Source organism: Aureobasidium subglaciale, assembly GCF_000721755.1.
Source record: "Aureobasidium subglaciale EXF-2481 unplaced genomic scaffold scaffold_7, whole genome shotgun sequence".
Lineage (NCBI taxonomy): Eukaryota > Fungi > Ascomycota > Dothideomycetes > Dothideales > Saccotheciaceae > Aureobasidium > Aureobasidium subglaciale.
The window spans coordinates 97341-119210 of record NW_013566988.1 but is presented as its reverse complement, the minus strand read 5'-3'; the positions used below and the strand labels follow the sequence as shown (position 1 = coordinate 119210).

The 21870-nt window shown below is 50.5% G+C and overlaps 8 protein-coding genes across 8 annotated transcripts; 4 read left to right on the top strand and 4 right to left on the bottom strand.

Moving 5' to 3' along the window:
• The first annotated feature begins 105 nt into the window (after positions 1–105).
• On the top strand, positions 106–2060 carry AUEXF2481DRAFT_38590 (uncharacterized protein). Its single transcript, XM_013489478.1, has 5 exons — positions 106–559; positions 624–1086; positions 1147–1890; positions 1931–1935; positions 1989–2060. The coding sequence occupies exons 1-3, from the start codon at positions 217–219 to the stop codon at positions 1877–1879; spliced, it is 1539 nt and encodes a 512-aa protein (XP_013344932.1). The 5' UTR covers positions 106–216; the 3' UTR covers positions 1880–1890; positions 1931–1935; positions 1989–2060.
• Positions 1508–3867, bottom strand: AUEXF2481DRAFT_38589 (uncharacterized protein). The gene has a single exon (XM_013489477.1). It carries the CDS (start codon positions 3644–3646, stop codon positions 1982–1984), a length of 1665 nt encoding a protein of 554 aa, XP_013344931.1. The 5' UTR covers positions 3647–3867; the 3' UTR covers positions 1508–1981.
• Positions 3868–4625: 758 nt separating this feature from the next.
• Positions 4626–6362, bottom strand: AUEXF2481DRAFT_64329 (uncharacterized protein; the record flags this gene model as incomplete). The annotated part of the gene is made up of 3 exons (XM_013489585.1): positions 4626–5466; positions 5524–5978; positions 6042–6362. 3 exons carry the CDS (start codon positions 6360–6362, stop codon positions 4626–4628), a joined length of 1617 nt encoding a protein of 538 aa, XP_013345039.1.
• A 375-nt stretch (positions 6363–6737) lies between these two features.
• On the bottom strand, positions 6738–10701 carry AUEXF2481DRAFT_3853 (uncharacterized protein; the record flags this gene model as incomplete). Its single annotated transcript, XM_013489334.1, has 3 exons — positions 6738–6811; positions 6864–7517; positions 7566–10701. The coding sequence occupies 3 exons, from the start codon at positions 10699–10701 to the stop codon at positions 6738–6740; spliced, it is 3864 nt and encodes a 1287-aa protein (XP_013344788.1).
• A 2020-nt stretch (positions 10702–12721) lies between these two features.
• On the top strand, positions 12722–15388 carry AUEXF2481DRAFT_28295 (uncharacterized protein; the record flags this gene model as incomplete). Its single annotated transcript, XM_013489415.1, has 3 exons — positions 12722–14014; positions 14082–14210; positions 14264–15388. The coding sequence occupies 3 exons, from the start codon at positions 12722–12724 to the stop codon at positions 15386–15388; spliced, it is 2547 nt and encodes an 848-aa protein (XP_013344869.1).
• Positions 15389–15611: 223 nt separating this feature from the next.
• On the bottom strand, positions 15612–16912 carry AUEXF2481DRAFT_46601 (glycoside hydrolase family 5 protein; the record flags this gene model as incomplete). The annotated part of the gene is made up of 3 exons (XM_013489558.1): positions 15612–15848; positions 15908–16811; positions 16860–16912. The coding sequence occupies 3 exons, from the start codon at positions 16910–16912 to the stop codon at positions 15612–15614; spliced, it is 1194 nt and encodes a 397-aa protein (XP_013345012.1).
• A 1118-nt stretch (positions 16913–18030) lies between these two features.
• AUEXF2481DRAFT_28293 (uncharacterized protein) lies at positions 18031–18940 on the top strand (the record flags this gene model as incomplete). Its single annotated transcript, XM_013489414.1, has 4 exons — positions 18031–18433; positions 18492–18560; positions 18610–18740; positions 18800–18940. 4 exons carry the CDS (start codon positions 18031–18033, stop codon positions 18938–18940), a joined length of 744 nt encoding a protein of 247 aa, XP_013344868.1.
• A 1372-nt stretch (positions 18941–20312) lies between these two features.
• AUEXF2481DRAFT_3849 (uncharacterized protein) lies at positions 20313–21845 on the top strand (the record flags this gene model as incomplete). Its single annotated transcript, XM_013489333.1, has 1 exon — positions 20313–21845. The coding sequence occupies one exon, from the start codon at positions 20313–20315 to the stop codon at positions 21843–21845; it is 1533 nt and encodes a 510-aa protein (XP_013344787.1).
• Positions 21846–21870: the final 25 nt, after the last annotated feature.

Below are 21870 nucleotides of genomic sequence, written 5' to 3'. Positions count from 1 at the left end.
CGGCGGGACCGGCAAAATGGCGCAAAGCTGGACAAAAGTCGTGGGCCCGTTTCCCTCGAGAAAAGAGTACTTTCCACATTGGGATCTGATTAGATCACTCATCGACACCGCTCCACCGACGAAACCCCGGTGATGACTTTTGCATCATTAGTACGGATGCTTCCAGCAAACGAACTTTAGCTGTCGGAATGATATGACATAGAATGCATAAGGGCGATGAAGCACAGTACAGTCGTCTCGACGGCTCAAGATGCGCCCGCAATCTCTCAGCACTCATGTCACAACTGTCGTCGCCAAAGGTTGAGGTGCGACCGAACGACCCCGGAATGTTCAAAGTGTATTAAACGAGGACAAGAGTGCCTGGGCTATCAACGATTGTTTCGCTGGCAAGAAGACTTCGCATGTCGTAGAAAACTAAGCGCTGCGAGGTCGAGAAACGAGCCTGAAGATGATGGCTGTGCGAATGCTTCAGCACTTGCCATCGCTTTGCCGCCCAGTTCATTGACGGACCCTTTGGTGCAAGACCTGGACCGTAAATCAAAGTTGTATATTTCTTATTGTAAGTCGCCTCATAGACTTTCTGCGATTCTGGACCGAGATTGATCTGTGTCTGCGTCCTACAGTCGCCGGGAATGTGTGCCGGAATCTTGTCCTTTACGACTCTCCCAAGCAAAATCCCTTTCGCAATCTCATCCCACTCATACATCAGTTTCCTGTTCTTGGCCAGATCATTATCGCCACTTCTGCGTTGCATATGTTTAATTCATCCCAAACTCACTCGCAGGAGCGCAAGCCTTTAATTGATCGTGCCGGCTTTAATCCTTATCTGGATGCTTTGACGACGAAACAGCGAGCTCTGAAGATGTTGAGACATGCTGTTCTGGAAGGGACCTCTGGAGCAGCCGATGTCGTCCTCGCGGTCATGATCCTGTTCATCGAGTTTGAGCTCATGGATTTTGGAAGGAGCGACTGGAAGCATCATATCGAGGGCGCAAGGACAGTCATTCGAGGACTGTGCAGAGCGCGGTTGTCTGGAACGCAAACGACTAGTCCGATACGCAGCTGTCTGATCTCAAATTGGATGGTGTATGAAACACAGTACTCTCCCACCCATGACAAGGCCATTACTGACCAGTTTATCTCTAGGTTTGACATTCTGGCCTCCACGGCCACAAGTCCGAATACCGAATCACCACTAGACGCGATGCCTGACAGTGTCACTCCCCACATGGAAAACCTCCTCCGAGATGCCGAAGGAACCCACTGCTCTTCCTTCCCTGCAACCTTGCTACAGCTACTCCAAAGTGGAACCCAGCTCTCCAACACCCGCATGTCTCTTCAAGCGAAACATAATCAACTCTTCATGCTCGTGTGCGCGGCAAAGTCCTTCGACCCTCTGATCTGGGCCACAGAGCTACAGCCACGTTCGCCGTCTGCTGATCTCCAACAGAGGGCTCGTGTGGCTCGCGCTCATAAGGCGGCCGTGACCATCTATCTCTCCCGTCTACTGCTATCGACATATCCAGATACAAAACCGTCATGCGACTTTGAAGCCATGGTCATGGAGATTGTTGATAATATCTCAGATGTGCGAAGACATGATGATTTGTTCTCTGCAACCACATGGCCGGCTTTCGTTGCGGGAGCAGAGTCAAACGTGGTCGATATGCGGAAGCGGGTGGCGGCAAGATTCCGGGAATTGTGGAAAGTAGAGCCTTGGGGTTTGATGCGACGGGCATTGGAGACGATGGAGACGATTTGGGCAATAAAAAGTGTCAGAATAGAGAATGGGGCGACTTGTTCACCTAATGATGGTATTCGAGATGGGGATTGGATATTGTATCTGAAAGAGACGGGCGTGGACTGGCTGATTTTGTGACACGAAAAGAGGCAAGTAAGATTTTTTTTTTCATCACGGTATGTCTTTCCGGAACTCGGGTACTATGGCAATTGTTGCCTCATTTGAATGCTGACGATTTGGCTAGTACTCTGCTTCCAAATGCTGCCTTATTTCTTCCTTCTCATCGGCTGTCAACTCACTACTCGCCTTGGGTACCTTGCCCCAAATCGCCATGATCAATAAACTCGCAGCTCCCAGCCCAACACCAAGCCAGAATGTGTGTTTATAGCTCTTCCCCAACTCATCATTTTCCACTGTCTTGGATTGGATGATATCCGCCAGCCCAAGAGTAAACGCCACACCGAGCTGAAGAACAGAATTGATGACTCCTCCCGCCAACCCTTGCTGCTTTGCTGGAACGGCAGATGTAACAAACACCGTCATCAAGATGACCGACAGATCAAGACCAACAGTACCGAGGACCATTGCCGGAAAAATCCATGCCCAATAGTTTGCCCCTTGCGAGGGGATGAGTGCAAGTAAAAGTTGCGAACCCACTGCTCCAAAGCCGGAAATGATCAAGAGAAGCCGTCCCGGTACAAGGTGTAGGATGAAACCCTCCAAAATACTTATCAACAAGCCAGCAATACCGAGAGGACAATACCAAGCGACAACTTGAAGAGGAGTGGCCGACATGATATTTTGGAAGTATAATGTTCCGTAGACCGAAAAGATGCCCCAGGTGCCGTACAGAAGGAAGACGGCGATGAGGAGTGGTGTCATGCAAGGAGTGGCGAATAAAGAAGCTGGAAGGAGGGGATCTGCAGCAAAGCGAGTCTCGATGTAGACTGCAGTGAGCAGGGAAGCGACACCTAAAATGAGACAAACGATGATGTAGGGTGTTCTCCAGCCCCAAGAAGCATGTGCCGACTGAGTGATCGCAAAGACAATCAACACAAGTCCTGCAGTGATGGTAACCGCTCCTCCAAGATCCATCCCAACAGCTTTCTTCCTCCTTTCCTTGGGTCTAGGAACAAACAAGAACGAAGAGACCAGAGTAAGACCCGCCAGTATACCGCCGATCCAGAAATAGAAGCCCCAACGAAGAAATTGACCGACGAGGCCAGCAACAACGATACCCCCAAAAAATCCGAAAATGGCAGAAGCCCCATAAATAGCAAAGATCAGGTTCTTTCGTGGACCAGGACGATACAGCTCTCCAAGCTGCTGCACTCCAGTAGGCAGAAAAGCGGCAGCTCCCAACCCCTGCAAAGCGCGACAACAATCCAGCATCAAAGGATTGATACTGAATCCAGAAACAACACTCCACAGAGCAAGCCACGCGATTCCAGCCATAAACACAGGATAAGCACCCCACATATCGCCCAGACGACCAAAGATGAGCAAAGTGCTGGCAATGAGCAAAGAAAAAGCTGTAGCCGGCCACACGCTCGAAGCCTGGGGAATATCCAGTTCTTTGATCAGTGTAGGCAGAATGACGACAAAGCCAGAGACGAAGTATTCGGTCAGGAATTGGGACATTGTGATGCTGAAAACGAGGCCGATTTCATTCCAGATGGTCTTGAAGGCTGGAGGACGTTCACGACCTAGACGCTCTATTCGCTGCTCCAGCGTTTCATCATCCAGTATGCTGCAAGCATCATTCTCTTTGACATAAGAAGAGGAGTCGGCCGGGACGGTCGGTGGTCTCGCCGTGGAGACGACATGAATAGAGCTTGGACATTGGACTGGCGAGATATCTCTGTGAGCCGGGCAATCTGGCGAAGTCGGCAATTGTTGAATCATCTTCGAGAGAATGGTGCTTTGTATAAGACAGATAGAATACAAACACAAAATCACCCAAAGGAAAGCTGTATATATAACAGCTGGAGACAGACCATGACGCCCTGCTTGGTAAGACGGCAATTGGGAAAAAGGTCGTCATGTTGCTTTAGACGCCGGACGGATCGCGACGCCCTGCTTCATAATACGATAGCAAAGACAAGCTATCATACTTGGAATCCTTACAGTTGGAAAGGATTATCGAGACAAGCATGCATGTCGGTCGTCATTTTTTTTGGTTGGTCGAGATCTGGAGACGACCGTGCTCCGACTCCTGCGTCTTGGCTACCTCTCTGGGATAGCTCCAGCTCGGGGGTAGTCTTGATTGGCTAGACACTCCTAACAAGGTTCAGAACAGTCAAAGTCGTAGCGTTGAAAGCTCCGGCTCCCTATATTTCGAGATAAAACTGAAGCTTGGCTGCCTGATTCGGCATAGTCCAGTGTACGGGTTGATTAGAGATTTGGCAAAAAGAAAAAAAGAAAAAAAAAGCTCAAACCCGCTACGAACTTGTAGTCAGCAATGGCACGCAGGATATATATATCTTTACATCCATAGTTGTGTGAAGAGGTATTTTCTCATCTCTAAGAACGATACAGGGCCTCTTCGAGCATGAGTTCCAAAGGGTCAGGAAGTGAGTACCAATGGTCGCCAAGAACGGCGTGTAGCCTTCCTCTTCTATTCCCTGATGATGGATGTAATGTTCAACACTTGGGTTTAGCAGTTACCTCGTTTCCGTGGGTGGAGAGAAGTCGATACTTTGATGCAGGACGTGACTAGGAGCGAAGAGACTGCAGAGCTCATTGCAAACCACAACTCATGTGCTTTTGAACAGATCCTTTTTGAGCATTTGTATCATTTCTTCCACTCTTTCTATCATGTACCTTTTTACCTTTTCTTTGCTTGCCCTTCGTTTTCTGCCCGACAAAACCCCTCCAAGGAACTCTAATCCTTGTCGAGTCTCACGGCAGCATTACTCTCGATGAAATTCAAATCCACCTTATGACCCAGCAGATCTCTGATATTTGAAACCTCGTACTTGATCATCGTCGGCCTCTCCAGACTGAGTCCGAATCCGTACACTCTCAAATCCTTGGGCAGACCCATACTCTCCAACATTTCCGGTCTGAACATTCCCGAATTGCCAATTTCAACCCACTTACCCAAACCGGCATGGTAGCCAAAGACTTCCATGCTGGGCTCGGTGTAGGGGTTATAGGCTGGCTTGAAGCGGAGGTTGGAGATGCCGAGTTTGGCAAAGAAGCCTTCTAGGAAAGCCATCAGACCGCCGAGAGTGAGGTCGTAATCGGCAATGACACCTTCAACCTGGTGGAATTCTGCAAGATGAGTGGCATCAACCGTTTCATTGCGGAAAACACGGTCGATGCTGAAGTAGCGACAAGGACGAGGGTTTGCAGCAAGACGATGCAAGACATATGTAGACACAGCAGTAGTGTGAGTTCTGAGCACCAATTTCGTAGTCTCCGAGTCGTTGTAGGGATATCTGTAGCCGATGCTGCCGAAAGCGCCGTCTTGGTGCACCTTGCGCACATTGTCGTAGTATTTCTGGTAGTCGAGTTTGGGGGCTTCGGTGGAGGCGAGACGGGGATCGTAGAGTTTTGCGTCTTTTTCCATGGCTTCCATTGCGGCGTCTGCGATGGGGTCGGCGCGGGGGAAGTCGGCGGAGACGGGGTCGGAGACGTAGAAGGTGTCTTGGAGGTCGCGGGCGGGATGTTGCTGGGGCACGAAGAGGGCGTCGAAGTTCCAGAATCCAGTGTCGACGAATCTGCGGGATGGGCATGTCAGTTGTGTGAGGAGAAAGAGGTAAGAGGACAAAACTCACCTGCCAGTAGGCATCTCAATGAAGCCCTGATGGAAGAAGATCTTGCGGAACTCCTCACGCACCTTCATCAACGGATGCAAGGCACCAGCATGTTGCTGCGAGCCCATGGCGGCAAAGTTGTAAGGCTTGAAGTTTGCAGTCTTCCACTCACCCGACTCGAGCATTTCGGGTGTGAGATCGGTGTGCTCGACAGGCATCTCCTTTGCGTACTTGGGACCTTTGGACACGACATAGCTGATGACTTTTGTGACGGTGACCAGCTTGCGCTTCTTGAGGTCGGCGAGCAGCTTGGCGTCGGAGAGGGACTTTGTGCTTTGGATGGCGGCGAGGGTGTCGCGGGTTGTGTCGGTGGGGGAGTCGACCAGCGAGACGAGCACATCGCCGTCCTTTTTGATCCACTTGAGCTTGAAGGCGTTGCCCTGGCCGACTTTGAACGAGTCTGCGCCAACGACACTCTGGGTTTCACAACATCAGCCAACCGTCTTGATCCATTTGCCATTGCCCATTTCCCATCAGACACTCACCGGCAGCTCCTTCAACGGCATCTGGCCCTTTGCCTTGACGGCCTGCCACACCTTGAACTCGTGACTGCCCTCATTGGCAATCTGCTCTCCCTCCTTTGACAGCAGGACCTGCTCGTCATCATTGGTCTCGTAGGCGACCATGTTTCTCGACGCCAGTCTGTCCAGCGCAGCCTTGATTTCTGCTTGTCCAACATCGGGGAGGTCGCTGTCGGTTGCAATAGTCTGCTTGGTGGCCAGAAGATCCAGTACTTCTTGAGTAAGATCGCGGGTAGCGCCTTGCACCGGCACCGGCACGGGTCCACGTTGTCCAGGCATTGTGAGTGTGACGATGTGGGTGATTACAGAGTGCGATGCGCAATGGACGCCGGCCTGTGACTCTTTCGAGAGCGCTTCGTCGGCTCATTTTTGCTGACTCGTGGCGGGGAGAAGCTGCGTGCACCGACGCCCGACGCTTGACTCGTGCGAGAACTTCCCCTTCACCTTCCACTCTGCTTCACTCACTCCTTTTATGCATGCTCGAGTCGCCCATCGTGGGCCATTCAGATTCTTCATCTGTCTAGTCCAGTAATTCGCAACATCCCATACGCCCTGCGATCGACGCCGTGTGGCGCTCGCTGATGCTCAATCAAACGCCGCATCCACGCTATGCCGAAACTCTACAACAAATCCTAACGCAATGCGAATCATTCCTCAGATCTTTCTCCTCAGCTGAAAGACCTTGTTCGTTGTTGCTGCCGGCAGCCCCTCGGAAAAGCGATCGCGTTCTGTACCTCTTGTCAGCAACTGGTCCATTTTGCTGCTTTGATTTCTTCTTACCATCTTCCGTTTCAAAGCCAATCGTTATGTCATCATGCTCTCCTGCATACTCCAATCCTTCGAGATTGATGAACCTACGTCTCACTCCCTTGCCCCATATCTGTGAGTCCGATGTTGCCTCATCCTCACCTCCCTCAGTACCCTTCTCTTTCTTCGGCAGACTGAACTTTGCATCCACAAATTTGACACAATACTTGGCCGGCTTGTCTCCTTTTGCTTTCTCAAACGTATCAGCCGCCTTGATCTGGAACACCATCGCATCCGCATGGCTAAAGTCTTCGAAGAAGGCTGCGATCTTGGTCACGTTGCCGAGTGTAAGGATCTGAATGCGGACTTTTGTCGCCTCCCATTTCTTGTAAATTGGCACAACCATTCTGCGTCTTGAGATGGCGAACAGTGTTGCTGCTCCGTCAAACTTGACCGTGTATCGTGTGAGTGCTCGTTGGAACGTGTGCAACTCTTCCATCGACGGGAATGTCAACGTGCGAGTCGTCGGTGTAGTCGCTGCTGTCTGCACGAGCCTCTTTAGTCCTTCGCGCCCGTGTTGAGCTTTACCAATGTCGACTGATGCCGTCAAATCTTCTTGTGGTGCTCGTAAAAGTGACATGCTTGGTGTAGTTGATGCCGGCAGACAAATCAAAAGTTCACCAGGACCTATCAGTCATGTTAGCCAAATCCCTGCAAGGCTTTCGAAAAACCCACCAAGATTGAGCCGGTCAGTCACTGCACCATTGTCGTGGACTGCAATCATTCGGAAGTGTTGAGAAAGCGTCATGTCTCCTTGATCTTGCCCAACCGCAGCATTGGCCTCGCTAATGATACGTACCTCCTTCCACGTGAGTCCTTGGAAGGCACCGGCGATTGTGTCTTGGCCAGTCGAGGCTTCCGCTACCATGTTCCGAAGTCCAACTCTCGCGACAACTTGCTCATCTTCATTTGTCGAGGTGCCCTGGAGCACATTGTAAAAGTCCTGTCTCTCGCGACCACTCTTGAACATTAGCGTTGTCCGGCATTGCCGCTTCGTGTCTTGGGTATGTAAATGCATGACAGGCGGTTCATTCGCACCCGTCATCTCGAAAAGTAGCGGTGAAGTACGACAGAGAGGAATGCCAGCCATGGTGAGCGATTTGTTCATAGGATTTGCCATCAAGAGCATTCGATATCCGCGATGTAGATTGGTCTCTCCATAACCACTGCGGACGTGTAGTCTCTTCTCAAAGACAAATGCTGTGCAAGATCGGACCTTGTCTTTTGAGAATGCATTTGGGTTGGTGGAGTCAGTATGAGCCAGCTCAAGCAGATGTACCTCATGGATCAGTCGCTCATCCGCTTCTGGCTTCATACTACCGTAGATCTTGTTGGTGTAATCGATCATGCTCCAAAGCGCACGGAAGTCTGGCTCCTGGAATGCCAGATTGAGTGTGAAGCCGCGGGGAAGCCGAACGTAGAGACCATGCTCTTTCGATTTCCAGCTGACATCATGCCATGTTGGTCCTTTACCATAACCTCCGTCGCCAGGTCTGATGGCAAGATTGACTAGGTCCGCCTGACTTGAGATGACGACAGAAGTCTGGAATTCAGACTTGCCTCTGACCATAGTGAGAATGCAAGGCAAAACAACACGATCGGTATCGGCCTCCTCTGTATTAATCGATGCGCTGACGAACATCCTACTATAACAGAATGTGTCTCTTGTGTCACCAAGGGGCAACGCTTCTAGAGGATTGGCCTCCTCGAATTCATCTTGGGCAATCAAAGCTTGACTCGTGCTACCACGAAGAAGAGATGCGACGTCAGATGCAAATCTGGGGTACTCTACCCACATCGTCGTATCTTGGCCTTGGATCAGAGATTGATGAGGAGGCATGACGCTGTTTCGACTCATTGACAGGGTAAAAGTACGTAAACTCGCACGCACAGTGTCCATGTCGCGGAAGAGTGTATCCTGCGGAGAGTCAACCTTGGCGTGCGGCGAATCCGCACCTGACAAAACATCGGTAAGGATCCACCAGGTCTTTGCAACATCCACATGTGCCTGTGTGAGCATCTCAGGTTTGTTTGCTCCCTTTGGAGTATTCCGAATCTGTGATGTAAGACCTGCGCGACCTTTGTGCAGCCACCAGATAGCAGCACGTAGCCACTCACGAAGGGTGCAACTTTGGATCGGTCTCTCACGTTCGGCCGTCAGTCTGAAGACACCTCTCATGTGTGCAACGCGCATGCCGAAATCGAAGAGGGCGTCATGCTCGGCGGTACCTTGTACGTGTTCAGAGGGAGAGATGTTCCTGTGCGAGAAAGCAGACGCCGATCTTCCGTTTCCGTCATAAGAAGGTGTCATGCCAATTCCGGGAGTGAGAGCGGGTGTAAGACCAGGGGTCAATCCAGGAGTCAGGCCATTCACGTTTGCGGCTTGAGGTACCAGGGATTGCTGCGAGAAGTAACTCGGACTTGGATTACGGCTCGGAGGAGCAGGTAATGGATGACCGGTCGAAGAATGGGCCAATCGTGAGAAGCTATTTGGCTGGAGAGAAGCAGAGCGGACAGAAGAAGCAGGTGAGGAAGAGGTCATAAAGTCGGATGGCAGTCGTTGCCTGTAGCTTGATGCTGAATGTGTCGAGTCGATTGTGTAATGCGAAGAAGAAAAAGAGGCTTGCATGTCCCTTGTGGTGATTGGAGGGACATCTGTTTTGGCATATTGATCAGAGGTGCCTGGAAGGTCGGGAAGGGGGTGTGTTCGATGAGGCAGAACAATTGGTGGAGGAGGCACCTGCTCGGGAGATGCAGAGCGGACATTTTCTGGAAGATCAGCGCCAAAGTCGGTGGGGGTGATTGCGGGCAACTGTGGACTACGGGATCTGGTCTGTCGAGGGGGAGAGTTTGGACTTGGCGGTCTACGCGGGTCCAGCACTTCGGGAGCGACTTCATCATAGTCCAGTCTTGACAAACGACGCAGTACTCTGCCTTCTTCTTCGCGAATCATACTCTGCCTCTTGGCAACCCTCGGAGGCAAGGTACGAGGTTGTGGTGGAGAGTCTTGCAGAAAGCTTGCCAGCTCGGACTTGTCGATGATTGGCGGAGAAACGGAAGGCTTAGGGGGCTGGATTGTCTGTATGGGAAGCTCAAAATGCGGTGGGAGCGGCGGCACTTCTTCAGGACTTGTAGGCGACGTCTCGAAGTCATCCGAGCTTGTGAAGGTGGTGGGCACACGCTTCAACAAGCCTGGTCGAGGGGTGTCGTCGACAGGGGCATGTGCCGGTACGGGAGGTGGATTGGGCTGAGGTTGCGGTTGAGAGTCAAAGAAGGGGTGGTTCACAGGATGCGTAGGGTCGGCCAGCGAGTTCTTGCGTTGATAGACATTGCGGACGGCAGGCGCGCTCATGGGATAGTTCGCCGCCTGACGGTGTCGCTCGGCCGCCGACGTGTCCAGCACAGGGGCAGGAGGTCGTCTCTCTGTTTGTGATCTTGCCAATCTCGTCTTTGCTCTTGACACCTCGACGACTGGAATGTCCGAGTCGTCACCGCCTTCTCCAATGATCTCTGGTGGTGTCCTGACGAATGCGACCGTGACATTCTTCTTCCTCCTGACTCTAGGTGTGTGTGTCGTCTCGGGAGAAGCGGCGGCAGCTCGCCTCACATCACCAGCTTCGGGCCATCTCTGTGCGGCAGAGGTATCGATTCGTGGAGCGGCTGCCTGTCGCGTGCCTTCACCGGGGATTCGCTCCTTGTCCGTTGAAGGTTTGAGGAAGTCGACGACATCCTCGTTGAGGTGGAAATTCTTTTCCGAGGCGTCGTTCTTCCGCAGCAGCTTGCCCCATTTTGAAGGCCCTTTCAGACTCATCGTCGTTGTTGTCGCTGCTTGCCGTGTGCTTGCCCAAAGGGTCGTCTATCGAGATTGCGGGGAAAGAGGGACCAGGTCGGAGATCAGGGACGGCCGCTCTGTTGACGTGCGATTTGCTCCGTGTTTCGTCTTGGACAGTTCTGTCGATGCTGCTGTCTCGCTCGCGGCACCAATATCATTGACTGATTGGAAACCATGTATGAGAGTACGTCTGCAGGCAGCAGAGCGTGGCAGGGGGATTGTCTCCAGCTACATGCCAAGCCCACTTTGATACATAACACAACCGTCGCACTCAAACTGCGCTAGTCAGGCACAACCCTTCGGCAAAAGGGCCCGTATTCCGTGCCCGTCCCACAAGATGCTCCGAGCGCCATCCTCATCGTCAAGCCTCACCTTCAAAGGCGCTTCCTTCGACCATGCCTATCTCAACTCCCTCAACGTTCTGATTGAGACTCGCATGTCGACGTTGTGTTTCACTCGTCATCAGCTGCGTCATGTCTCGGTACATGTTGTTGTCATTGTTTGACTCGTTGGAGACGCTCCAACTTGATTGATGTGTCTTGCCATATCTATACACCGGTCTGACACTTTATCACGGCCCGCGCCTATTTTGAGCTTTCAAACACGACCCCATCACGAAACTCAATTATGAAGCCGTTCTCCTCCTTCCAGCTTCCTGGCTAAACCGACTTGAAAATGTATCTCACGCATGTCTGGCTAAGAACTGATTCTGGCTGTCGCCATGCTATTACTTTGACGAGTCGCAAGCGCCCGTTGACAAGATTTTGCAATCTTTCGCGAGTGTCGTTGCAATTTCACATGACCCACTCCCTTCCTCTTCAACTTGACTGCGGCACGCATAAGCGATTTGACTGGCTCTCCCGTGTGTGCGCAGCACACACATTGACCGATTTCATCTACACCCCGACATTGCCATTTAATTGATCTAGTTACGGATCGTTGATGATGATGATGGGCCTCCAGCTCTGGTCACCCTGCCCATGCTTGGCTTGGCCAGATGGCGACACAGATGGACATGTCTTCTCGAATGGCTAATGTGATGTGTAGGAAACTCAGAACAACAGTATGGAAAAAGCTTGGAAATCCGTGATGGACATGCTCTGTATCTTGTATTAGCGAGGGTAATGAACTCGATTTGAGACTACCATCGCTCACCAGTTTAAATGCGGGGGCGACAAAGTCCAGCGATGGCAACGATGAGAGCCAAGACCGAGATGGCAAAGTTGAAAGGGTCAAATTCGATCGAGATGGCCATGTTCGTTTGACTTTTAAGATGGCGAGGCCGAACAAGGTACAGAGTCTTGATTGGACAACAACTCGTGCCTTGGAAAGTTCGGTTCGTTTGTAGGTGCTTGTGGCAGTAGATGAGAATGTGATATTTCTGGAGTGGACTGAACATGGTAAAAAGAGGCCGACATGGTTAGACTATATACCCTGGGTTCTATTTTCTGCTAAGGGACCTGGAAATGGCGAATGTGCCATGTCTGAGAAGCATGAGGAGCGCAAAAGATACGTGAGAAGCGTGCGAAGCGCGAGAAGCACTTGAAAAGCGTGAGGAATGAGGAGGATGAGAAGCTCGAGAAGTCTGCGAAGCTTGAGCAGCGTGAAAAGCACGAGAGGCTTTAAGAAGCACGGAACCTTTGAGAAGCGGGAAAAGCGGGATAGGCACGTGAGGGGCACTTGAGAAGCGCTTGAGAAGCGCCAAGGCGCCTGGCAAGGAACTTCTCCACTGCACTACCTGATGCATATAATGCCACAGTCGACTTCGTTCAATGTATTTGAGCAAGTCAAATCACTCCCTGTCATCATTGGACATACTGGAGGCAGTAGATGAACAGTTACCGAAAGAAAGACAAGCACACAAAGAGCGGATGCCCAGCTTTTCGGAACCTTCTCCGGCTCTCCGCTTTTTGTCCCGACATTCGTCTGCGAGTCAGTCGCGATACACAATCTTACTCCGCTTGATCCAGAGGGTCATACTACGATCGAGGCCTCAACTATGGTCGATACTCCCTACGTACCGCAAAGCCTCTTCCAGTGTCCTTCTGACTTGTGTCTGGAGTTTTTTCCCAATACGGATCACTTCTTCGCCCACTGGAGTGCACATGGTGGTTGTCCGAAATGCTCGGTCCAGAGCGGTGGGAAATACAATCTCAGAGTACATTGGATGCGAGTGCACTACAAGGATCTTCCTTTTCCGACTGACTTTCCAGGACTCTCTGACGAGTTCAAGGATTGCCAAGCTTGTAGCGACAAGAATGTGTTGGATGTGGATAAACACAACCATGTGAGGAAGAAAGGACACCCCATGGGGTTGACCCACTTGGTTTCAGCTTCGCAGTGGACTCGAAAACCAGTTGATGAGGTACGCTCAGAAGCTGCGGCGAACGACACGCCACCTCCGCCTTATCTCTCTGATGTAATAGTATCGAACACTGCCCTGAAATCGCGGTTGGCGGATGCCACAAGCCTGTTTCCAAACGTCAACGTACCTTCGGTCGACGTGAATGGCGATCTGATGACCGGAGAATCGAGTCCCGATAGTCCCAATCCTGCACTTCTTACTTCGAGTTTCCTCAATGCAACTCTGGACTGGAATCGTAATACAGCAACGGGAAATGCTCAAGTCTTGCACTCATCGGGTCATGCCCTTGAGATATCTGATCTTATTAGAAACCGCATCTCTGAGCTATCTGATGATATGGAAGTTAGTGAACCCTCGATTGCGCTCAACCAAGGACCTGGGAACGATCTTGTCGAAGACTCGTCAGATGATCGATTGATCCGACCCCCGAAACGCCCTTTGGCTGGGGAGGACCAACAATTTTCTCGTCCACCCCATCGAATTAAGATCATTCACACATCGACCACTGAGCATCTCGCGGACCAAGATGTGGGGCAAGATTTGCGATCAGTTCCGCACGAAGGTGCATATGTCAACAATACCTATGCGATCCAGGGCGCTGATGATACCAAAGCTCAAGGTCTCTGGTGTTACCGAGTCCTGGGAGAAGTCCCGATTAACAGTCATCAGGTTCAAAGACGATCGTACAGCTTTTCACACCCCAGCTTTAGAGTGGACCTCAGAAGCGAACTCACGATCGCCGTCAAAAAACTTCAACCTACAATACATCGAGATGCTTCGGAAAGACACAAGCTTCAAAAGTGGATCCGGCGAGTGAGGACCGTTCCTTGTAAATTGCAAAGCGAAACAATAAATGTCTTCAACATCAAAGATAAAACGACCTGGCTGGATGGTGAACGTACGTTGAAGACTTGGATATACTACAAGGTAAGTTTATCCTGGGAGTACCCTTCTCGACCACGATGGACGGTCAATTGATTTTCGCATTTCGCAGATCATAGACGATGACTCAGCAGTATTCGAATTCTGCAGGAGAGGAAACTACGATGATCTCAACAAAGCTCTGTCTACAGGTGGAGCCACTGTATACGATGTCAACTCTGATGGGATGACATTGTTTCATGTACGTAAGACGTCGATCGCAGGATATATTGCCGCTCTCTAAGTTCCGCTCAGGTTGCCGCGGAGTTTTGTCAGCCCGAGATCTGCAAACTTCTGCTAGAGAAAGGTGCTAACATCTGTGGGCGTGATTGGACAAGACGACAAAGGACTGCATTTGGATGCGTGTGCGACCCTGAGAAGGAACGGACTCATGTTGATGCGCATCGAATGCTTGAGACATTCCGCGTGCTCTTGGACCATGGCCATGACATAATTGTCTCCCACGAGGTAGACTCGGACATCATCCGTCTTTGTGTTTCCGTCGAAATGCTTGAGTCACAAGCCTCGATTCGTGCAGTTGCAACAATTTTCAACAACTACCTTGATTCATCCAGCTGCGAAGGATTGTTTCCAGAGCTTGATACGCACGACAGTACTCAAGACTTGCTCTCCTGGTGGCAGGGAGAAATAATGCCAGTACTGGAACATCATACACTTGATGAAGATCAACTACTCGACATTCTCTCGAAAAACAGTCTACGGACGTTACAGACCTATCTCCTCCGTGACGTCAAATCTGTTCAGGAGCATGACTCCATCTACGCACCATCACCATTTACGAATGACTTGCTTCATGCAGTTGGAGACCTCAACTTCCGAGTGCCGTTCCAATATCGAGATGAGTGCTCCAACGACATCAGTCTATTAGAGCTTTCGTCTCAGAGCATCATGTCCTGGACATATCTTCAAAGTGTTCTGGAACATGCCGAGATCTCCTGGCCAGCTCTCATTGAGGACGAACTAAGGTTACCACATTGCCCATGGTCTGCACCATTCCTGATCGACCTGTCGAGAATAAATGCAGACACCTATTTTGAGGATCTCCGAGAGCGATGCCCCAAGCTTATGATCTGGTACAGCCAGCAATTTGATCATGAATCTTTGGATGATGTTCTTGAATGGCAAAGTATCATGGCTGCTTTGAAGCAAGGACAGTCGTTCAAATCTGTGCATGAGACAATCATATGCAATCTAGAACGATTCAATCGATTGCTTGAACAGCAAGCGGAGATGAGCGATGGCGACAGTGATACGAGCGACTCGGTTGATGGTAATGATAGTGGTAATGATGATGACGACGACGAACATATTGATGACGACATTTGTCGCCCATCAACGAGATGGAGATTCTGGATTTGACGATTATGTTGATTTCGAGTATGTTGCGTGAATCGCAATAGCAAAAGAGAGCCAACCAGAATTTCGGGTAGATTCGTTCAAGCCTTTACCATGTATAATTTTAGGCTAAATTTGTAACAGGATATTCTTGGATGCGCTTTATCTTGGGAAGCGTGTTTTAATAATTGATTGGTAACAATAAGCATCAAGGACCTACGACAAGATAACTATTGATATTGACCACTCAACTACAAAAGCCAGCATCCACCTTAAGGTTCTGCTTCTTGGTAAAGCCAAGATCGATAAAGTTCTCATAGCTCCAGTAATTGCTTCTGGTACCTTGACCATCAACCTTGTCGTCGTTCGGCCCAGCAACCTTTGCAGTCCAGTACGCACTCCCCGAAGTCTTCTTGCTGAATGCATACAAGCCAGCAGCGAACAACTTTTGCCTTGCTGCGAAGGTGTTGTTGTATTGAGCTTCCTGTAAATTTTGTTAAACATCTTGAACGAGTCGGAGGAGAGGTCAGAGAAAGAACTTACGATAGACCATTCACCAACGAAGACAGGGAACTTGCCGTCACCGGCGGCATCCTTCGCATCCGCACATTCCAGCGCAGTGACATTGGCAGGACTTGCGCCTCTGCCAGCGAAGTAGTAGCTATGGATGTCGAAAACCAGGTTGGCGCTCTTGTCGAAGAAGCTTGAGAAGTAGCGCTCGCCCTTGAAGCCATCCTGTAACATGACAGGAATCTTAGCATTGACCTTGCTGACACGCTGTAAGACTCCTGTGGTGTATTTGACCAACCACGCAGCACCTGCATCAGAAAGAGCAAATGGCGAGCCAAAGACTGCAACGCCGAGGCGATTATCGACGGGCTCGTTGATAGGTTCAAGCGTAAAGGAACATGGGCGACCAGTAGATTGAATGAAAGTGATAATGGCATCCACAGCTTTGAATGAATAGTCCAGAGCAGTCTGATTTTGGAACCAGCCATAGTGACCATCTGCTTCACCGATACCTTGACCATTGACACCGCCAGGCAAAGAGTGGATGTCAATAACGATATGCATGTTATACTTGTTAATCGCATACATAGCAATATCTCTCAACCACTTTTGTTGGTTTCCAGAATACAACTGTGTACCCGGCAACTTGATCCACGCCGCATAAGTCGTCGGAATGCGCAGAACATTGATGTTTGCAGTAGCCAATTTATCGATGTCGGCGCAAGTAATCCAGGTGGCATATCTTTGTTCTAGCACAGGACCGCAGCGAGAGCCTAGGTTTTTGCAGAGACCCCATTCGTCGGTCGCGCCGCCGGAGTTTGCGTTCCACCAGGGGACATCGATGAATGATTCTTGGACTAGCCAACCGCCGAGATTCACGCCGTTGGCTTTGAAGTTTCTCCAGTCGATGTATTGGGAGCCGGGGGGGCCGGGAGGACTAGGAGGACCAGGAGGACTTGGGGGACCAGAAGGTGCGGCAGAAGACTGCCCAAGCAGACTACTCAGGGCAGCGAGAGATGTCAAGAAAGAGGAAATCATGATTTGGGAGGGTCTAGCAAGTTACTGTCTCCAGAGAATGCTCTGGGTCTAGCTTCATTTTATATCGTCGAGCCCAGATGCAAAAACGAACTGCATATACACCGTATCCACCCTCCTGCTTCTCCAAAGACCCGACGTGGAAACGCAACGTCGAGGTTCAAGATCCCGAGTAAGTTGGAGGGGCCCCCACAATGCCGACCCCGGCTTTCCTCCACAATTGTATGGAGAATTTCCCCGCTGTGCACTGACAATTAATGGGAGACGATTTCCCCAGATGCGCGATGAGAGTTTGACAAGAAGTCTTCACCTGCCCCTGAGCCGTAGGGTCGGTCGTTGACGATCAAACTGAAGTTGAGTTTGACGTGCTAGTGTAGATTGTCGCCTAGAGCGAAAGAGGCAGTCGCATTTCCCAGCCAACACTACAGGCGATGACCGCATGTACCCAGGTCTCCTGAACAGCTGCATCGTTCTTCTGTGCATGTCGCTGGATCCTGTAGATAACGAGACTGTGGTTGGCTTACGACTCTTCTAGTTTCGAACACAGCAAGCCTTCATGATCGCTCCCACCTTCCCTCCTCTTGGTCGATGCCATACTCCATATCCTCCATTGCTCTTCTCTCGGCATGGTGCTCACTCTCATGCTGTCTACAACTATGCCAGTACTGCAGCTACTATTTCCGATTCTTGCCTAGACATTCGCTTTAATACTGACCCCGCACATCTCTGTTGACGAAGAAGATGTGCGCTGCTGACCAAAATCTACTGTCTGTGTCTTAGTCATGTCTTGGTATTGGCAACATTCAAGCCAGAGATGGGGCTCAGCTCGGAACTCCGAGTCTCCAGCTCCATAGGAGGCAGAGACATCCATACATCTTAGACCTCGATACCAGATCCGAACTATACGACTCGATTTCTGGCGCATCCGGCTGCAGTAATCTTCCTCGGCTGGCTTGAAACAGTCAGCATGCTTACATCCGAAACGCTCACGACTAAGCAGTCCATCATTTTGTTTACCCGACCTTCAATAGTCGTCTCCCTTGCTCCAAGAGACGAATGCTATAAAATGCCCCGACAGAGAAGGCACAAGACATCCAATATTTTGACAAGACTTGTCTAAAATGAAGCTCACTTCTCTTGCTTCTACAGCATTTTTTGCTCTTGTCCTTGCCGACAAGGTACCATGGGAGCGTCTTGAGATAGACAAGGCCGTCCTTCTCATCCTCGATCTTCAAGTCGGCTTATATGGGCTTGCAAGAGACTTTGACCCGACTCTATACCAGCGAAACCTACTGGCCCATGCTGCGATTGGACAAATCTTTGACATCCCTGTCATTCTTACTACCTCCGCTCAGACCGGTCCCAATGGACCATTACCAAAGGAAATCTTGGAAATGTATCCCGATGCACCTCTGATCCAACGTAATGGACAAGTCAGCGCCTGGGACAATGAAGATTTCAGAAATGCTGTGCGCGCGACAAATAGATCGCAGATTATTGTAGGTGGCATTGTCACGGATGTTTGTATGGCTCACTTCCCTCATATCATGTAACAGTCGGATGGGAGCTGATCAAGTCATAGGTACAACATTCCTCGCCCTGGCTCTTCGTGAAGAAGGATATAGTGTCTGGGCCAATGTCGAAGCTAGCGGTAAGTGTCGTCCCTCATTTAAATGGTTTTAGGCTAATGATATCACAAGGCACAACGACGGAGCTTATACGAGATATAAGTAACGACCGTATGCGTCAAGCTGGAGTCAACATCGTCTCGCTATTCTATATCATCTGTGATCTCATGAAAAATTGGACTTTTGAACCTGGAATTACCACCGTGAGTGGAGATTACCAAGCTCTATTTGCACTGCTTGAATAGTAGCTGATGTGCCTTAGATATTACCTTGGCTGGACACTTACTATCCTGCCTATGGATATATTGCCAGAAGCCACGCGGCAGCCATTAAACAAGGCTCTATCGCACCGGGAGAGCTTCAGCTCATATCGTCCGCGAATGGGTCCTTGGAGTTGGATTAGCTGTGAGTATCGACATCTATGACGCCTCGTGTCTCTGCAGGTTGACGTTACACAACCGTACCGATTCGGCCCACACACGCGTGTTTTTAGGCTTGCTACTGGGGGATCACGTCCAACACAATGGTTTAATGTAGGTGCGTTAATGGTCAAGATAGGAGTATAACAGCGGTTGGTGAGCGGGTGGCTGAGATTTATTTACACATCCTCGGAAACAATTTTTTCCCTCCTGCAGGGAAGGGAGCACTTTGAACATGAGACTGACACTATCATAATTGGCTCCACAAATCAGATGCAAAAGATACTTGGAGTTCTATATCGAAGTGAATGCCGGATTGTCACCCGTCCCCAAACAAGTTCATCTGAACGTCCTCCTCACCCTGGTGAACTTGACCTTGTTATTTTGCTTCTCGTGGATCATCATGCTGGGCATCGTTCCCAAATTGATCCATCTGAATCAGACCAGCATCAGCCTGATTCTCAGTCCCATCGGCATCGCAAAGGTGGAAACTCGACCCCCTTCACCAAGATCATTGATCTGCCCTTCTTGGAAAATATACACTTTGTAACCCCATTTGCCAATGGAATCCCTTCCCTTACTGACATCCAAGAGAGAGGTAGAATTGTCAAGACCACCTGGACCTTCAGAGACTCGGCCGTCTAAGCCCACCACGCCGTATAACGTGCCAAGCGCATTCGGCTGATCGTACAATACCAGCACATGCCAGCAGTCGTCTCCAGGCGCTCTGTTGAACATCAACTCGTAATGCTCCAGTACCGCCTTGACGAAAACACCATTGGTACGGTTGGCTGTCCGCTCGAGTATCCAGATGTCGCTCTTACTACGCCATTCTGGGAGAAGCTGTCCTCAGAGAGAGCAGCCGAAGTTTACACGAAGCTGGATTTGCCAAGCTTTTCGTGAAGGAGATTGTCAGCTGCCTGGACGAGCCTCGCGTTGACCGTCTTCATCATCCTACGAGTCTCATCATCAAAACTCAAGTCTCATCATAGTCATCTCAGGCCTGACCAGACCCTCTCGTGTGCTGCGTCGCTCGTACCAAGAAGTCGCTCTTAGCCGTCACGCGCATCCGCTCCACAGGCCGACGCGCGCGACCGCGACGACTCGCTTTTTCGTACTTCGACTTGCCCGACGCGTGTTTGGTTCTCGTCTGCTTTTGACTCTGAATGCTTCAACCTCCCTCCCCGCAAAGTCAAGGCTGCTTCATACACGACTATTAAAGCCTGGGTGGGCGGGTCACCTTCTCTACGCGCCCGCTGTGAGAAGGGATGCTAAGGTATTGAAAGCCTTGTCGCTGGGACTGACTCTGCACTTGCTCTGTACGTCTAAATTGCCAGGTCCCATCGCATCTCGACCATGAACGACTACGGTCTTGTTTCGAGCGAGCCGCCTTGGAAATGGGTTGTTGACAAGCCCTGTTTTGTGTCTTGGGCAAGCAAAGAGGAGGGACCCATGTGTCTTGGACAACTATCGCCATTGAATGCGTCATCACGATTGACCATCAAGATTGGTTGGCGTCCCAACACCGATGAACTATTGATAGCTCTGCACCTACCAATATCGATACGCGCTTCCAAACACCCTCGCGACATGTTCATGATCATCCCTTGTGATTTTGATGCATCAGTGGTCGACACGTCCTTCACACCTGTACAGGCAGATGGCCGAGCTGACCTTGAGAGCGCTGGACTTGCCGATTGCAACCTGTTTCACATCCCGTTCAGCCTTACCAAATCGTGCGAGGTCATCATGCCTCGAGCAAAACGTCTAAAGCCTGTCAAAGGCACGCCAAAGGAGTTGATGAGCAAATTTAAAATACTGTCGGAGACCTTGTCCTTCGATATACACTTCAGGTTCGATACCTTTGCGCAGCTCGAGCTGCAGAGGATCTTTGCGTCCGTATCCCAGCTCAACACCCCTACCCTACTGCTCGACGGTATGTATGATGGTCGTGGAGGTGGTGTCAACCTATGGGTCAATCAAGGCCTATTCTCGGAGTCGAGCGAAATACCCGACAATGAGCAGTGCCTTTCCATTGCAGACCCCCTTCAACAAGAATTTCCGCCGCCACCCTATACCTCTGATACCATCCCATCACTTGATCTGAACAAGCCGCATGTGGAGGTACCTTTCAGTGATGCTAATGTCGCGTCCATGTCAATCCACAAAGACAGTGATGTTGAGGGCGTGTCAGAAACACCTTTTTGGACTCGTATGCGCCGGATCATGGACTACCGGTCGCCTAGTCTTGAGCCTCCTCGAAGGGAAACATCCAAGCGTGCAGCCAGCGTAGACTCATTACCCGACGGTGCTGCCTATCGCAAAAAGCAAATCTGTCTCTTCCGCTCTCCTCGTCTCGAACCTGCATTGTTCGAACTTCCTGCTACCCTTGCCAGATCGAAAGACTCTTTAATCTTCCCAATCGACGGCACGCTCTCTGCCCCGCCGGCCTCGAATCGAACGAACGACAAGATTGAGGAGATAGCCCGATGGCTGTGCAATGCTTGGGAAATCTTGCCTACAGCTCATCTTGATTTACGCACACAACTACTTGCCCTCGGTACAGCGGGAGATGCAAATGAATTCGCAAAAGCTCGTGTTGAATGCTCGACCCAATTGGCGTTTGCAGCCGCGCGGACTGCGAAGCAAGAACACCCAAGAACGCTGCACTTCCTCAGCATGTCAGATGCCGAACAGCAAGTCAGAGAAGTGGTAGAATGGGTCAACAGCGTGAAGCCTGATGCTGATCTCGTTCTCATGCGTGATCTTGTCGCGTTGGCTGAAGCTGCGTTGTCTGTGGTAGACTTTGAGATGGACTCGGAATCTGGCAAGATGAAGAATCTCGTGATGTGTAAGGCAAAGTGTATCGCCTCTGCTTGTCTTCTGTAAGAGTTACTCAAAATCACTGGCCATG

What these genes read in the sequence shown, in the direction of transcription:
- AUEXF2481DRAFT_38589 (XM_013489477.1), bottom strand. Translation starts at nt 3,646, where the DNA reads ATGATTCAACAATTGCCGACTTCGCCAGATTGCCCGGCTCACAGAGAT.
- AUEXF2481DRAFT_38590 (XM_013489478.1), top strand. Translation starts at nt 217, where the DNA reads ATGAAGCACAGTACAGTCGTCTCGACGGCTCAAGATGCGCCCGCAATC. An exon ending in AAAGTTGTATATTTCTTATT is followed by an intron (nt 560 to 623) that starts GTAAGTCGCCTC and finishes TGCGTCCTACAG; the next exon opens with TCGCCGGGAATGTGTGCCGG. An exon ending in CTGATCTCAAATTGGATGGT is followed by an intron (nt 1,087 to 1,146) that starts GTATGAAACACA and finishes GTTTATCTCTAG; the next exon opens with GTTTGACATTCTGGCCTCCA.